The following is a 16728-nucleotide window of genomic DNA, read 5'->3' as shown; positions in this document are numbered from 1 at the left end:
TACTTTACATCTATCAATGACGGCTCACACGAAATATTTCCTTTTCGAACTGGTTTCAAATGGAAGCCAGCATAGGGAAGTGCAGAGTGTTACGCACGCATGTCCTCGGTGAACTTGGCGGCGGAGGCGGGAGCCTTGTTGACTTTCTCGGGGTCCAGCCAGCGGTACTTCTCCTCGGGCAGCGGCAGCGGCGCGATGAAGCGGTTGATGAGCTCGAGCACGGCGTCCTCTGCGCAGCGCGACCGCAGCTGCAGCTGCTCGATGGCCTTGTCGCGCGCCTGCTCGGCCACGCGCAGCAGGTCCGCCACCTGCACCGCGCCCTCGGACAGCCCCAGCACGCGGACCTCCGACATGCTCTCCAGCACCGCGTCCACACGGGACTCCTTCAGATCGCACAGCTGCCACACACCAAACGCCGCTCTCAGCTCGTCGCATGGCAGAAACAAGAGTACACTGGAATCAATCTTTCACTTTGATGATGATGATGATGATGTTTGGTTTGCGGGGCGCTCAACTGCGCAGCGCTCGTACAATTTCCCAACCTTTGCTCAGTCCAGTCTCGCCACTCACTGGAATGATGATGAAATGATGAGAACAACACAAACACCAGTCATCTCGAGGCAGGTGAAAATCCCTGACCCCGCCGGGAATCGAACTCGGGATCCCGTACTCGGGAAGCGCGAACGCGGCCGCTATCTTTCACTCTGAGGCAGTGTTCCAAGTCGAGGCTAAAATCTGGTTCCTTGCCTTACAAACTGAGTAATCCTGTAATGCAGACAATCTGATCAAAAGTATCGGGGCACCTGTTAGTGGACATTAATATGGGATGTGCCCACCCTTCGCTTTTGTGAAGCGTTGATCTCCGGTGGGGACACTTTCAGTGAGGTGCCTAAGTGTCTGCGGAGGAACTGCAGATCATTCCTGTTCAAGAGCCGAAACCAGAGAAGGTACTGAAGTTGTAAGTAGGCTGTTTAGGTTTTTATGTTGGTAACGTCACGTAGCGCTCTGTATGAAAATCACTGACTGTGCTGTGTGCAGTCTGTGGCTGGTTGGCATTGTTGGAATATTCGCTATTGTAGTGTTGGGCAGTTGGATGTGAACAGCGCGTAGCGTTGCGCAGTTGGAGGTGAGCCGCCAGCAGTGGTGGATGTAGGGAGAGAGATGGCAGATTTTTGAGAGCGGACGATTTGGACGTGTGTCCATCAGAAAGAGTAAATTTGTAATACTGGATATCATGAACCGATATATATATATATATATATATATATATATATATATATATATATCGGTTCATGATATCCAGTATATATATATATATATATATATATATATATATATATATACGATGACTTTTGAATATTACTAACAAGGGAACCTCCCCATCGCAACCCCCTCAGATTTGGTTATAAGTTGGCACAGTGGATAGGCCTTGAAAAACTGAACACAGATCAATGGAGAAAACAGGAAGAAATTGTGTGGAACTAGGAAAAAAATAAGCATAATATGCAAACTGAGTAGTCCGTAAGAAAGATAGGCAGCATCAAGGATAATGGGAGCTCAAGAGCGCCGTGGTCTCGTGGTTAGTGTGAGCAGCTGTGGAACGAGAGGTCCTTGGTTCACGTCTTGCCGGCACGGTAGCTCAGCGTGTTCGGTCAGAGAGCCGGTTGGCCTCTGTAATAAAAAAACTGAGTGGAAGGATCAACCACCGAACTTTAACAGGATGTCTTGCGACGTCCGCAACGACCAAACACAACGATCAATAACGAACAAAATGCAAAATATTTTTTTATATTCAGACAATTATCAAAGTTCAGGCACTCACACAAAATCAACTTCGCTCTCCAAAATTTCAGGACATGTCCAGATTTGCTTAGGATTTGACGGTCTACACACGGAAAAATTTGAAAACGTTAAAAACATATGTTTTGACAGAGCACAGGGAAAACTGAGCAACTGTGAAACGGTTGCATTCATTTGTTGCAGTTTATGTCACAAACTCTTATGTTTTCATCACTTTTTTGGGAGTGATTATCACATCCACAAGAAAACCTAAATCGGGCAAAGTAGAAGAAACTTTTTACCCATTCGCCAAGTGTACAAGTTAGGTGGGTCGACAACATATTCCTGTCATGTGACGCACATGCCGTCACCAGTGTCGTATAGAATATATCAGACGTGTTTTCCTGTGGAGGAATCGGTTGACCTATGACCTTGCGATCAAATGTTTTCGGTTCCCATTGGAGAGGCACGTCCTTTCGTCTACTGATCGCACGGTTTTGCGGTGCGGTCGCAAAACACAGACACTAAACTTATTACAGTGAACAGAGACGTCAATGAACGAACGGACAGACCATAACTTTGCGAAAATAAAGAAAGTAAGATTTTCGCTAGAGGGAAGACTTGAACCAAAAACCTTTTGTTCCGCAGCTGCCCACGCTAACCACGGGACCAAGACGATCCTGAGCTCACAGGATCCTTGATGTTGCCTATCTTACGGATGAACTAGTCAGTTTGTATATTTTGCTTATTTTTTCATAGTTCCATACAACTTCTTCCTGTTTTCTCGAGTGATCTGTGTTCAGTGTGTCAACTTACAACTAAATCTGAGGGGGGTGCGATGGGGATGTTCCCTTGTAAGGTAAATACATTGTTTGTTCTCTAGGAAGATCTTTCATTTGCTAACTATGCCTATCAGTAGTTAGTGCCTTCAGTAGCTAGAATCTTTTATTTAGGTGGCAGTATTGGCGCTCGCTGTATTGCAGTAGTTCGAGTAACTAAGATTTTTGTGAGGTAAGTGATTCATGAAAGGTATAGGTTATTGTTAGTCAGGGCAATTCTTTTGTAGGGATTATTGAAAGTCAGATTGCGTTGCGCTAAAAATATTGTGTGTCAGTTTAGTGTTGATCGGAATAAGTAAAGAGAGAAATGTCCGAGTACGTTCAGTTCTGCTCAGCTGTTTGAAAATCAAATAACGTAAGAGGTTTATCAGCACAGTCATTCATAATTTTTTTCTAAGGAGAGGTTTCATATATCGACCCTTAGCCAAGGATACCTCACTGGAATCTTCTGATTTTTTCTCGTAGTTCGTTTAATTAGTGTAGCTATTGTTTATTGCGAGAGCGTAATTGTAGAGAGAATTTCCTTTGTAGTTGTGGTTTTTCATTGTTGTACAGTAAAACAGTTGTGGCATGCATGTAGATTTGCACCAAGTATTTCGCAGCTGCGCTTGCAATTAACTAGATATTATTTTCAATGCTATGTTAATGTGTTTTCTTATTTTTGCTCTTCAGATCGTGCTTTTCTTGTTATCGTGTGACATATGTGATAATTATGGCGTGTGGAAAACGTAACACTAGACTCCAAAGTAAATTGAGAAATGATAGTGACGACGAGCGTAGCTTATCAGCATCACCATGTAATGAAATAACAGACATTCGAAATAGTAATTTGGTAATTGTGCATAGGGAAATGGAGCGGGCGGCAAATAATGGTGTAGACAGTGAAACAATTAGTGAACAGGGAAGCATTAACGATCGATGGGTCGGCAACAGCTCGCCTCAGGATTTCGAAATGACAGGACACAATCTTGCAAATACTGTAGATTCAGGTTTTGCGTCCTCACCGTTTTGTCAAATAAGTCAAGACGCATTTTCTGCTTTTCAAAATGCGAATATTGCCGGTTCAAATGCATTGCCGAATAGCACTGAGGAACATGTTTCAGACACCAGTGCGTTTTTATTACAATTAATGCAACAAATGGGACAAAAGCTTCAAAAGTTAGACACAATGGAACAAAACCTTCAAAAGTTAGACACAATGGAACAACACCAGAGACAAACACAGCACCACCAGTACTTTCATACAGTGCGCTACGTGACGTTACCAACATAAAAACATACTTACAAAGTTGGACGCTGTGGTATTAAGCGAAGTTGGCCTTCTAACCATCCCAAATTAGTATCGCTGGGTTCCGGTAGGGACTCCGAGCATGTTAGTTCGTTTCAGGAGATGTTGTTGTCCGCTAACACTTACTTCATAGCTGCTGCTTTAGGACAGGTCAGTTCCTCTACCATACACAGTAAACAATGCCGTAAAATTCCTTCATATTCTTTCGTATGTCCCTTTTTCTGAAGTGCAGTAAGAGAACAACTTATTAATTACAAAATGCACCCCCATACCGTATCGCATCCTTCTCCACACTTCACTGTTGGCACTACACATGATTGCAGCTGATGTCCTCTAGGTGTTCGCCACACCCATATACGTTTATGAAATTTCCGAAGAGTATAGTTGATTCACCATTCCAAATCACTCGTTTACAGTTATCCACTGTCCAATAGCGTAACTCTTTACACAACCTCAAGCACTATTGTAGAAATTTGTAGCTTACAAGTAATTCCCCTTATTTTAACTATCTACTCACAGTAATTGTGCTACGTGGCCTGCTGGTAGCATTTTGGATCTCACGAGTGATTCCTTCCCGTGATTTCATGCGATTTTCTACAGCCACCCTCCACACTGATCGATAGTCCCTGTCCGTCAGTAGGTTAGGTGTGCCTGGTCTCGGTTTAGCTGTGGTTGTCCCTTCGCGTTTCCATTTCACAATCACATCGCCAACACTCGACTGCCAAGCTTTAGAGGGTTTGAAATGTGCCTGATGGATTTTGTTACTCAGTCACTGACCTCTCCTGACCTACCATTCTACTATTACTGCTTCCCAACTGACAACACAATACTCCCCGCACCTTTTTATACGTGATAATTAGTAGTCAATTCCATATTACATAGCGGTGTCCGGATATTTCGGATAAGATAATGTATCACTTACTGCTCGCTCTTGTGTGCGCTTCGTATTGGTCTTTGTTTACACAAGAGTCAGTTTCCAGTATCTGGGGGACAGTGGTACTCATTGAGCCTTGAAGTGATGGACCCTGAAATTCCTCTAAATGGTTTTTGGTCCAGTCCTACGAGGCGCCCTAAGCTTGTGATTTTCCGTGGAACTAAGTTTTTCTTCCAACACACGTTGAAAAAAAGCTTCTAAAGGCACTGACATATAGCAATATCTTCCACAAAGCGCTATTAACAGTAGATGGAAATGGCCAATGGAAATGCCTCAGTTCTGTTCTGAATGTTAAACACTTTTGTGGAATGGTCTGGATCTCATGAAATGATGGCTCTCGCGTGGTGAAGAAGAGAAGTCGTGTGCCTACTGGAATGGAGACAGTGTATTCACAGGATGCTTCATTGGTTTACGGGCGTTGCGTCGAATAATGCCATGAAATGTGCACAACATTTCAACCAGACAGCTGCTCGTCATCTTCATGTGCTTACTTGTGTGTTGGTGAAATGGCTCGCCAATATATTCGCTGGCTCGCTAGAAAAGCGCAGGTGCCAAACGTGGGACTATAGCGTCTTCCTTGGATTTAATTCACTAACTCTTTCCACTCTTTGCAAGCACACATAGGAAAGTCCATGCAAAACTTCGCCTCTATAAAGCCACAGTCCTTCCAGCGACGTTTTACGGGTGCACCACCGGGGGATGGTGTGTGTATCCAACATCAAACTACCGCAGATTTTACAAAATCGATGCTTTCGTCTTATCCTTGGGGCACGCAGGTGGGCAAGGGTCAGTGACTTGCACCAGGAACTCGACATACCGATTATCCAGGAACTTATCATCTCCCACAATTGCAAACTTTTGGACAAATTGGACGCACTAAGGCCTTCAACAGGACAGCTGGACTACACCGGGACAGTCACACCTACACATTGTCATCACATCCGGGTACCTCGAGGCATCGTCGAGGCGCTACAATAAAATGTTAAATGAAGTCAAATGAAATCAACCGACCCCTTAAATCGGCTCAAACCTCACCCCAGAAGGGCTCAAGCACCTCTTCCTGCCTACAGCCTTCTTATGCTTAAACAAAGAGTGAATCACCCATTTACCTCTCACACAGGAAGTACAGCCGCCAAGGTGATAGCACTTCAGCACACACAAAAAAAGCACCGTGTCAATAAGCATCTGAAGGTGACGAGCAGGTGTCACGACATTATCCGAAGCGACGCCTGTGAACTAATGAAACAGTTATTACGCTGGGACGTCCTCAGAGTATCCCTAGGATATTTCTAAAGTGAGCAATAAGTACTCTATGACCAACTACGTTACTTTTCAATTAAGGAGTGGCTACAAGAATCAATACTGCGTTTCCCTGTGCTGGTGCGGAATTTTGTTCAGTCAGTCTCGCAATTTTCTTAAACACTGCTGCAGTTTAGTGAATGGTGCATGTGCTCAGCAGGATAAGGTCTAATAGTACAGTGTCGTACCGTTATCTAGCAGGAGATAGTGTGAGTTTAAAGTGACTGACTTGGTTAGTCTTAACTAAAACCAATAAATTCCATTTGTTTATATGGAAACTTGAAGTGTAATGTTATTTGTGTATCTTTTGACAAAATGACTTTGAACTGTAATCTTGTTTGGTGGAGGGGGTGTATGAACTGTTAGAGGTGGCATTTTCCAGTTCAGTGGTCGGATCTCAGAATCTTCTTGAGAGTACTTAGGTTGCTACAAGACTTTAATTATTGACTTTGGTGTAGTGAAAAATTCCACACGTTGAAATGTGGTTGGCTACAGTTTATTTAAACTGATTCACTAACGTGGCAACGCAGAAGATTAATTCAAGTCAATCAGTAAAAGACTCTGAGTTAATCTACAGAGCAGTACGTCACACAGTATGTCTCACGCTCTGCAGATTGCTTAGCAGTGCATGGATTCTGCCCAGGATCGTAATTTGGGTTCCGGATGACGCTAAGAAAGTTCCGAGGCGTGGAAAACAGGAAGTTTCAATCTGAACACGTGTCATAACTCGAACTTTCAGCCTGACGATATACACTCCTGGAAATTGAAATAAGAACACCGTGAATTCATTGTCCCAGGAAGGGGAAACTTTATTGACACATTCCTGGGGTCAGATACATCACATGATCACACTGACAGAACTACAGGCACATAGACACAGGCAACAGAGCATGCACAATGTCGGCACTAGTACAGTGTATATTCACCTTTCGCAGCAATGCAGGCTGCTATTCTCCCATGGAGACGATCGTAGAGATGCTGGATGTAGTCCTGTGGAACGGCTTGCCATGCCATTTCCACCTGACGCCTCAGTTGGACCAGCGTTCGTGCTGGACGTGCAGACCGCGTGAGACGACGCTTCATCCAGATCCGGAGATCTTGCTGGCCAGGGTAGTTGACTTACACCTTCTAGAGCACGTTGGGTGGCACGGGATACATGCGGACGTGCATTGTCCTGTTGGAACAGCAAGTTCCCTTGCCGGTCTAGGAATGGTAGAACGATGGGTTCGATGACGGTTTGGATGTACCGTGCACTATTCAGTGTCCCCTCGACGATCACCAGTGGTGTACGGCCAGTGTAGGAGATCGCTCCCCACACCATGATGCCGGGTGTTGGCCCTGTGTGCCTCGGTCGTATGCAGTCCTGATTGTGGCGCTCACCTGCACGGCGCCAAACACGCATACGACCATCATTGGCACCAAAGCAGAAGCGACTCTCATCGCTGAAGACGACACGTCTCCATTCGTCCCTCCATTCACGCCTGTCGCGACACCACTGGAAGCGGGCTGCACGATGTTGGGGCGTGAGCGGAAGACGGCCTAACGGTGTGCGGGGCTGTAGCCCAGCTTCATGGAGACGGTTGCGAATGGTCCTCGCCGATACTCCAGGAGCAACAGTGTCCCTAATTTGCTGGGAAGTGGCGGTGCGGTCCCCTACGGCACTGCGTAGGATCCTACGGTCTTGGCGTGCATCCGTGCGTCGCTGCGGTCCGGTCCCAGGTCGACGGGCACGTGCACCTTCCGCCGACCACTGGCGACAACATCGATGTACTGTGGAGACCTCACGCCCCACGTGTTGAGCAATTCGGCGGTACGTCCACCCGGCCTCCCGCATGCCCACTGTACGCCCTCGCTCAAAGTCCGTCAACTGCACATACGGTTCACGTCCACGCTGTCGCGGCATGCTGTCAGTGTTAAAGACTGCGATGGAGCTCCGTATGCCACGGCAAACTGGCTGACACTGACGGCGGCGGTGCACAAATGCTGCGCAGCTAGCGCCATTCGACGGCCAACACCGCAGTTCCTGGTGTGTCCGCTGTGCCGTGCGTGTGATCATTGTTTGTACAGCCCTCTCGCAGTGTCCGGAGCAAGTATGGTGGGTCTGACACACCGGTGTCAATGTGTTCTTTTTTCTATTTCCAGGAGTGTATTTCACACACATTCCAAACTTCACAGAAGGGTCCTAGAACCGTCTTGCATCACATGAAGGAACTTGAGAAGAAACCAAAATTTTCTCTACCTCGTGATGACTGGGTGTTGTGTGATGTCCTTAGGTTAGTTAGGTTTAAGTAGTTCTAAGTTCTAGGGGACTGATGACCATAGCTGTTAAGTCCCATAGTGCTCAGAGCCATTTGAACCATTTGAGGAAACCAAAGACATTTGCTAACCATTCTCCAACATCATTTTCGGTTATCTTGAAAGGAATTTGTCTCATTTCTTTCATCGTCTGCATTTCATATAGCGAGGCTGGTTTCTCACTCTCTCTGTGCCGTGATGTATACATTGCTATCTGAAACTTCCTGGGAGATTAAAACTGTGTGCTGCACGGAGACTTGAACTCTGGACCTTTGCCTTTCAAGGGCAAGTGCTCTACCAACTGAGCTACGCAAGCACCACTTACAACCGCCCCCCCCCCCCCCCCCCCCCGCAAGCATGCCCTCACAGCTTTACTTCCGCCAGTACCTCATCTCCTACCTTCCAAACTTCACAGAAGCTCTCCTGCAAACCCAGCAAGACTATCACTCCTGGAAGAAAGGATATGTAGAGACATGGCTTAGCCACAGCCTGGGGGAATGAAATTTTCACTCGGCAGCGGAATGTGCGCTGATATCCTCCAGGCTGTGGCAAAGTCGTGTCTCTGCAATATCCTTTCTTCCAGGAGTGCTAGTCTTGCTAGGTTCACAGGAGAGGTTCTGTGAAGTTTGGAAGGTAGGAGATGAGGTACTGGCGGAAGTAAAGCTGTGAGGGCGTGCTTGCGTAGCCCAGTTGCTAGAGCACTTCCCAGTGAAAGGCAAAGGTTCCGAGTTCGAGTCTTGGGCTAGCACACAATTTTAAACCGCCAGGAAGTTTCATATCAGGGCATACTCCACAGAAGAGTGAAAATTTCATTCTGGAAACTTCGCTATCTGTTGTGGTGATAAAAATCTTTGACAGACCGGATAATTTTCCTCGAGCTTTCTGCTCTGTGTTTGCTGATTTGTGCGTATCCGTAAATGTTTCCTGTTTGACATGGCTCAGAATTTCACGTGATAAGATTGAGGATAATCTTTTGTACATACCAATCAATATTCGCTTCACTTTTTTTTTTGAGACATGCATTTGGGTCACTGATTACATCATTTCACCTGTGGATCTTGATTCTGTATCTCTGTACTTATAGGACTTTTCTTTGTAGAATTGTAGAAAGTAAGTTAAGTGTGGAAGAGAGAGCTAAGATAACATAGCAATATGAAGTTTGGAAATTTCGTTGCAAAGATTGTGGAGAATGGATTGCAGAAATTGACCGATGTTAGATGACAAAAAGACCCTATTTTTAAAATTGAAGCTACAAATAATACCCACAGAAGAAGAAGGACGAAGACAATATCTGAAAGTTTTTATGTGCTGGCATAAGCTGGCGCCAGCGTACCATGCGGCATAGAGGTCACAAGAAGATCGATCAGGGCAACGACAGACTCGCTGGAAACGCGCCGCCAACGTCCTCTCGGCCACCAGTATTTAGATAGCCGCCGAGGATCGGAGGGCCAGTTAGTTCGAGTCTGTCATCGAGCGTGTCGCCGAGTTAGAGCCGCAGTCACAGCCTCTAGCTCCGAATCTGACAGCAAATAGCGACCAGAATAGTGTTCATAGCGGACTTTGTACTTCACTAGAGTGAGGCTAAAGTGGACTAGAATAGAGAGCTTGTACGACAGCACATGGAAGAACAAGTTCAGTAGCTTTTTGTCTATGTTAATAAACAATCCAGTTAATAATTGCTTGCAGTTAGTGTTATAGAAAGAGGATACCACTCACCGAACAACATCCTCTCCTTGCTTACCTTGGAACAGATCTACAGTGACAACGAGACGAAATAAAAGCTGGCAACGAGGATTTAACAGATGGCAACGAGGATTCAACATTGGTGACGAGAATAATTTTGTGCTGATATTTTGCTTGCTTCTCTTGTGTTTCAGATTGCAGGGGTTTATAATTGCTAATGAATTGTTGTGTTCTTGCATGTCTTCCAGGTAGGGAGACGCAGAACTAATAAAATTTCTCTCTTTTTTTTCTATAATGTATTTGTGTAGACCATGATTACCCCGCCCCCTCCACCTCCTGCTCCGCGCCTCAGCCGCAGACGGCCAATGTAATGGATTTAACACAAGCTTTTCAGTTTCAGAATCAAGAAATTGTTGTCTTGTTGACGATGGCACAACAACTTCTGGCTGCACAAGCAGTGTCGTCCGCACAACAGAAGCCAGACGACCGACACACCCAACAAGTGTCGCCGAACAGCATACCACCGTTGCGGCAATTTAACGACACAGAAGAGGAATGGCGTGAATACCTGACAAATCGCATTCAAGGTACTGTGAAGCTACAATACCTCCTTTCGATTTCTGGGTCCCTAGTGTTCCGGTTAATACGAAGACTCTAATAACTTTGTAGCGCATGTTACATTGACAGACAATGCATAGCCTAAGTTGTTCTGGACACAGCACGTTTCAAATGCTTTAAGAGACAAAGTAACCCAGAGGAATGTGGTATCAACGTTCGATATCACACTTGTTAGGGGTTGCAGATATCGACCGCTGCGCGTAACAGATATCGCTGGACCCGAGAGTCGCGAGCAGCGCCGCTAGCGCTGCTCCGCGGCTTGTGACAAGTATCTAGCGAGCTCTCGTCCACTCTTGCTCGGGACGTCAACTAAGAATGTAGCATAGCCTTCTGCTGATAGGAAGCAATCTCTAACAAGTCGCTTAGTCATGTATGGCGTAAGTAATGCCTCTCTCGACATGTTTGTAATTATATGTATGCAGCATATGAAGAAGCATGAACACAAGTTAAGTACAATATATATTATTTTTTACCAACGACTACTAATTATTTCAGTCGTTGCAGATAGAGACCTTGGAGACCTTGCAGCCAGCTCCTTACCGACTTCGCTGCCAAACCTGCAATATATGTTTCTATTTTGCATTGACCACCTATCATCATAACAAATGACGACGAGAATCATAACAAATGGCGACGAGGATGACGGTCCAGTTTTTTTTTTTTTTTTTTTTGTTAAATAGGAGAAAACGTTTATTTCATTTGTGTTTGCAACATTTCTATACTATTTACCCGGCTGCGCCACCCATCCTCTCTGATTTGTATGACTGCCGTGGAAAAGAGGTAAGCATTTTCCGCACAAAACGTGCACCTCAACAGAATTACCGTGAGTGGGTAGCAACTTTGCAAGGCCTCACTCGCGACTGTGAATTTTCATGTTCTTGTGGAGTATCATATTCTGGCATCATGGTCCGGGACGCTACTGCGCAAAACGTGTCAACACACTCTTTTTTCGAGTGTTGTCAGAAGCACAGCTAAAGTGTCATCTCGAAAAGCGTGACTTTTTTCAAACTGAACTACAGTACTTAGGTCATGTGATAAACAGTCAGGGTGTGTACCCCCTCCAATCTCATCTGCTTGCAATCCGTGATCTGCCTGTTCCTCGGAATGTGTCTGAAATGCAGTCAGTACTAGGCAAGATGAAATAGTACATTCGCTTCATACCAAATGCCACACAGATCACGGCTCCATTGCATCGTTTGCGTCGTAAAAACGTTCCTTTTGTCGGGACTAAAAGCTGTCAAGACGCGTTTCAGAAACTCAAAAATGCTTTGCTTAGTGAGAGATGTTAGTGCATTTTGATCCTGTCAAGTCGGTAGTTTTGCAAGTCAATGCTTCTTCCTACGGAATCGGCGCTGTGATTTCCCACAGAATTGGTGCTTTTGCCTCAAAGTTGTTACCTCGAACTCAGTGCAATTATTCTCGAATTGAAAAAGAAGCTCTCGCTATTGTGTATGGTGTGACAAAATTCCATCACTATTTGTATGGTCACAGTTTCTATTTAGTGTCAAATTACAAGTGATGCAGTCCATGTTTCATCCGTCAAGCCGGTTCCTACGCGCACTGCTCAAAAATTGCAACTCTGGCTGGACTTTGTTACTTTCGCAGTATCTGTATAAAATTGTGTACAGACCTACGACAAAGCATGCCAATGCAGGCGCCCTATCTCGCTTTCCGATTGCCCATACTCTGATTTTGATGTACCTCACATCTTGTTGGCAAACTGATGCACAGGACTCTGAATTGCTGGAATCTTTTCCCTTGGACTACAGAATGATTGCACAGGCCATGGAAGCAGACCCAGACCTCAAGATTTTGTTGGATTATATTCGCACGTCTTGGCCTTTTTCACTGAACAGTATCCAGAGCTCAGTTGTGCGCCGATATTTTGCACGTCGGCTTATCTTTCAGTTCAACAATGGACAATCCCGTATGCTTATTCCCAAAGTGTTGCAAAAGGATGTGTTGCGATTGCTCCACCATGGACATTGGGGAATTGTTCGCATTAAACAGTTAGCGCGACAGCACTGTACTTGGCAGGGCATGGAGGCCACATTGAACATATGACGTCACAGTGTCGCGCATGCGCAAAGAACCAAACCGCTCCGCGACAGACAGTCTCAGCTTGGCCTAAGATTCAATCGCCATACCAATGAGTGCACATAAACTTTGTAGGACCACTTTTTAAGGCCCGTTGGCTCATAGTTGTCGACTCTGTTAGCAAGTTTCCATTTGTGGTGCCTATGAACTCTACCACATCACATGGTACCATTCAAGCGATGTCCTCAGTATTTTGCATCGAAAGTTTGCCAGAAATACTAGTGTCGGGCAATGGACCACAGTTCACTTCACGTGATTTTGAACAGTTTTGTGAACGAAATAGCATTCGTCATCTGACAAGTGCCCTGTTTCAGCCACAGTCCAACGGAGAAGCAGAACATTTCGTACATACTTTCAAGCCACAGATGTCCAAGCTTCGCACCACCCTCACGTGGGAACATACACTGCAACTCTTTCTCGCCTCCTATCGCTCCCACCCACGAGACGGACCATCACCAGCGGAACTTCTGCATGGCCGCCACCATCGGATGCTGCTCACTTGCTACACCCACCACAGCATCCGGCGCTGCCAATGGTCTGCATGTATCACTTTGTACCGTGCGATCTTGTTCTTTTCAGGGCTTATGGCAACCGTGGGAGCTGGGAAAGAAACATGATCCAGGAACGCATTGGCTCATATATGTGCTTAATTGCAGGTCCCGATGGTTTGCAGCGCCACCACGAGAACCAAATTTGTGCATGTCATTTACCCCGTGAGTCTGCTGCTTTTCTTCCCCCAGATTCACGGCCTCATGGGACCACGCAGCCTTCGCGAACACTCGCTGGTGCCACCAGGGCACCCCAGGAGGAGCAGATGGACGATGTGCCTTCGCCCCCTCCGTCGCCTCTCGCCGATCCCATGGACCTGAACCCGACATCGCCATCGATGTGGCCGTCGCCGTCATCGCCCCAGCACACGCTCTCAGGCCTGGATGTGTACCCTGGCAGCAGTTTTCCAGAGGATGTTTCTGTTGCCTCGCAAGCCAGATGGCGGGGTACAGTCAGGAGTATGCCGTCCTCCACAGTCATGGCTCCTGGTTCATCTCGACATCGACCGTCCTGCCTCCCCTCCCTCCTCGTTGTTGTTCGCAGCCTCACTACATGACAACATGACAAGGATGCAGCATTATGCGGGGGGGGTGGGGGGGCGGGGGGGGGGGAGGGTTCCGTGCAGCTTAGAGGTCACAAGAAGATCGATCGAGGCCAATGAGAGACTCGCTGGAAACGCGCCGCCAACGTCCTTTCGGCCACCAGTTTTTAGATAGCCGCCAAGGATCGGAGGGCCAGTTAGTTCGAGTCTGTCATCAAGCATGTCACCGAGTTGGAGCAGCAGTCACAGCCTCTAGCTCCGAATCAGGCAGCACATAGCGACATAGTGTTCATAGCGGACTTTGTACTTCACTAGAGTGAGGCTAAAGTGGACTAGAATAGAGAGCTTGTACCACAGCACATGGAAGCACGTGTTAAGTATCTCTTTACAATAACAAGGAACCCAGGTATTACATGCCGTTTGTGTAATAGAAAGAGGACACTGGCCACCAAACAACATCCTCTCCTACTTCCCTTGGTACAGCTCTACAGAGACAACGAGATGACATAAAATTTTATATGCAAGGTTTCCCTATTCCCAATTCCATGATGCTTGTTTTTATGTCTTTCGTTACAATAAATGAAATACTGTCCAAACACCCAATGTAAATTCCTTGTGGGGTTCATGACTCCACTGGTAGTCAACAGAACAAAAAATCCTGGTAGTAGTTGGGTTGAAATCTAAGCACAAAGAACACATTAAGTTTAGCTTCAAATTTCACCACACTTCAGCTTTTCTTGGTATTTGCTATCCAGAATGATTCAACGGACGATTAAGTTTTCGTTGCGACGTCATTTCCTTAAACCAAAGTTTGCCACCTGCATTGACACGATTCAGTATTTCTACATCGTTGTTGACTTCATCCAGCAACACCTGAACAACACGCAATGCCGCTCTTTCTCTTCGATATTCAACTATTTTGGAACAAATGTTACGTTTGACGTTTCAGACGTTTCGTACCCAAAACCTCTGAGAAAAATTCATAGAACGAACCAGTTGAGACGCCATCATAAGCAGCGGTTTCTTTCAGAATCATTTCTTTCACTTTCCGCACGATTTCATCGGTTAATAATGTGCTAGGGCTTCCAGGACGTTTAGTCATCTTCAAAGTCTTCGCGGCCTTCGTCGAAAAGCTTACACCACTCACAAATATTTGTGTTTCTTTACATCAGCCTCACCAAAAGTAATTTTTAATGTTTCTAAAAGTTTGCTGCACCCTATTCCTCACCTATAGTAAAATTAATACAACTTCTCTAATCTATTTTTATACAAAATAAATAGTCGCCGATACTACCAAAGCACATAGTCCTTTTCACAAGTGACAACAGACTAAACATGCAATATGGCTAACTCTGAACAGACATTTTTCAGACGCGTTTACCAAGACAAGAAAGAAAAAGTTGCGCGAATCGGGCTGATATAACACGGGAAATTATTACAAAATTTCTGTCACTTTTTGAACACATCTCAAAGACCGCTTTATTTACATATATAAAAATGGACGCACCTGTGTATGTGTGTGTGTGTGTGTGGTTGACTCTCATTTCATATCTAACGCTCTGACTATTTTCTTCGTGCACAGGCAAAAGATGAGCTGTGCAGACCGGAACCAATAACCTTACATGAAGTGGAAGTAACGATCACTGTTGTGCCTCCCTGTGTTCTACGTGGCTGTTGCAAACATACCCAGTTGATTACGACAATATGTTGCCAATAAGAGGGTTTTATGTGAAATTTCAACTGATGTCAAACAAAACCATAAGATCTGTTGGAAGAATTATTAAATTTCAATGGAGATATCAGCTAATAAGATAGTTACAGTAAATATAAAATAGGAAACGACTTATCGAACACTGTACAGTAATACCAACTTAAAAAGTTTGTAGTCAACCACAAGTGTGGAAGTATATTTAGAGTCGCATTGCTGTACGAATCCAGTTAAGATACTTCGTTCGCCTACATTTCGTGCGAGAACAACTGAATAACAAAAATCTACAAATGCAAGATGATTCTCTCCATCTTGTTTGTACTCCTGTGCATCTACATAATCTTCCGTACCTATTTCGTACTACGAGTAAACAGATAAGGCAAATTTGCGTAACAGCGTGGACTACTGTCGTTCGTCCCAATGACAGCAGTGACCCTGTTCGTTGCATGATCTTCACAAGACTGTTGTTGGACAGTTTAGCTAATGTATGAACATTCAACATAAAACTATCAAGATATTCAACAATGCTACACCCCCTCAGTTATGAAGTATTCTTTACGATCACAGGGAGAGATATCGGATACTAACAACCATCATCGAGTTACTAGAATGTTAATTGAATGGTTCTACCTCGGTTGTAGAGTGATGGGGGAACTACTATCTTGCTGAACGTAACACTTATACAGACAAGCTATAGTGATACCCTACCATCAGTTACCTCAAGATCAAAATGACTTGTACTAGTGCTATATAGGATTCTACTCATGGTATAAATGCTTTACAAATTCCTAATTTAATATCCCCCGTGTAACGGATGTTGTCATACCGCCTTACGGTTTGATATCTCATGGTTTGCTGGATTCTACGACACGTATGTAATAGTAAAACAGCAATGCTCATCTAAAAATGAAATCATGCGTCTTTTGATGGGTTCCCTTTAACTGTAACTGTTTTCGACAATGTCACAATTTTGGGAAGCGGTCTTTGATAAGTTTGTGGAATAATGATTTTGTAGATACCACCATGTGATGAAGAACCTGCAGAGACTTGAAAGGCAACTAATGGGTGAATAAACACTTAAAACAGAAATTCTAATTG

General features: G+C 45.1%; 1 protein-coding gene across 1 annotated transcript in view; it reads right to left on the bottom strand.

The window, feature by feature from the left end:
- The window catches only part of LOC124775662 (dynein axonemal heavy chain 8-like), a 605208-nt gene that overhangs the window by 410603 nt on the left and 177877 nt on the right, over positions 1 to 16728 (bottom strand). The window contains exon 14 of the mRNA XM_047250489.1: positions 98 to 398. Within this exon, the coding sequence (XP_047106445.1) occupies positions 98 to 398 (301 nt within the window). The remainder of the gene's footprint in view (positions 1 to 97; positions 399 to 16728) is intronic.

This window comes from Schistocerca piceifrons, chromosome 2 (assembly GCF_021461385.2).
Source record: "Schistocerca piceifrons isolate TAMUIC-IGC-003096 chromosome 2, iqSchPice1.1, whole genome shotgun sequence".
NCBI lineage: Eukaryota > Metazoa > Arthropoda > Insecta > Orthoptera > Acrididae > Schistocerca > Schistocerca piceifrons.
Note: the sequence above shows the minus strand (reverse complement) of the source record. Positions and strands in the feature narration are given on the sequence as shown.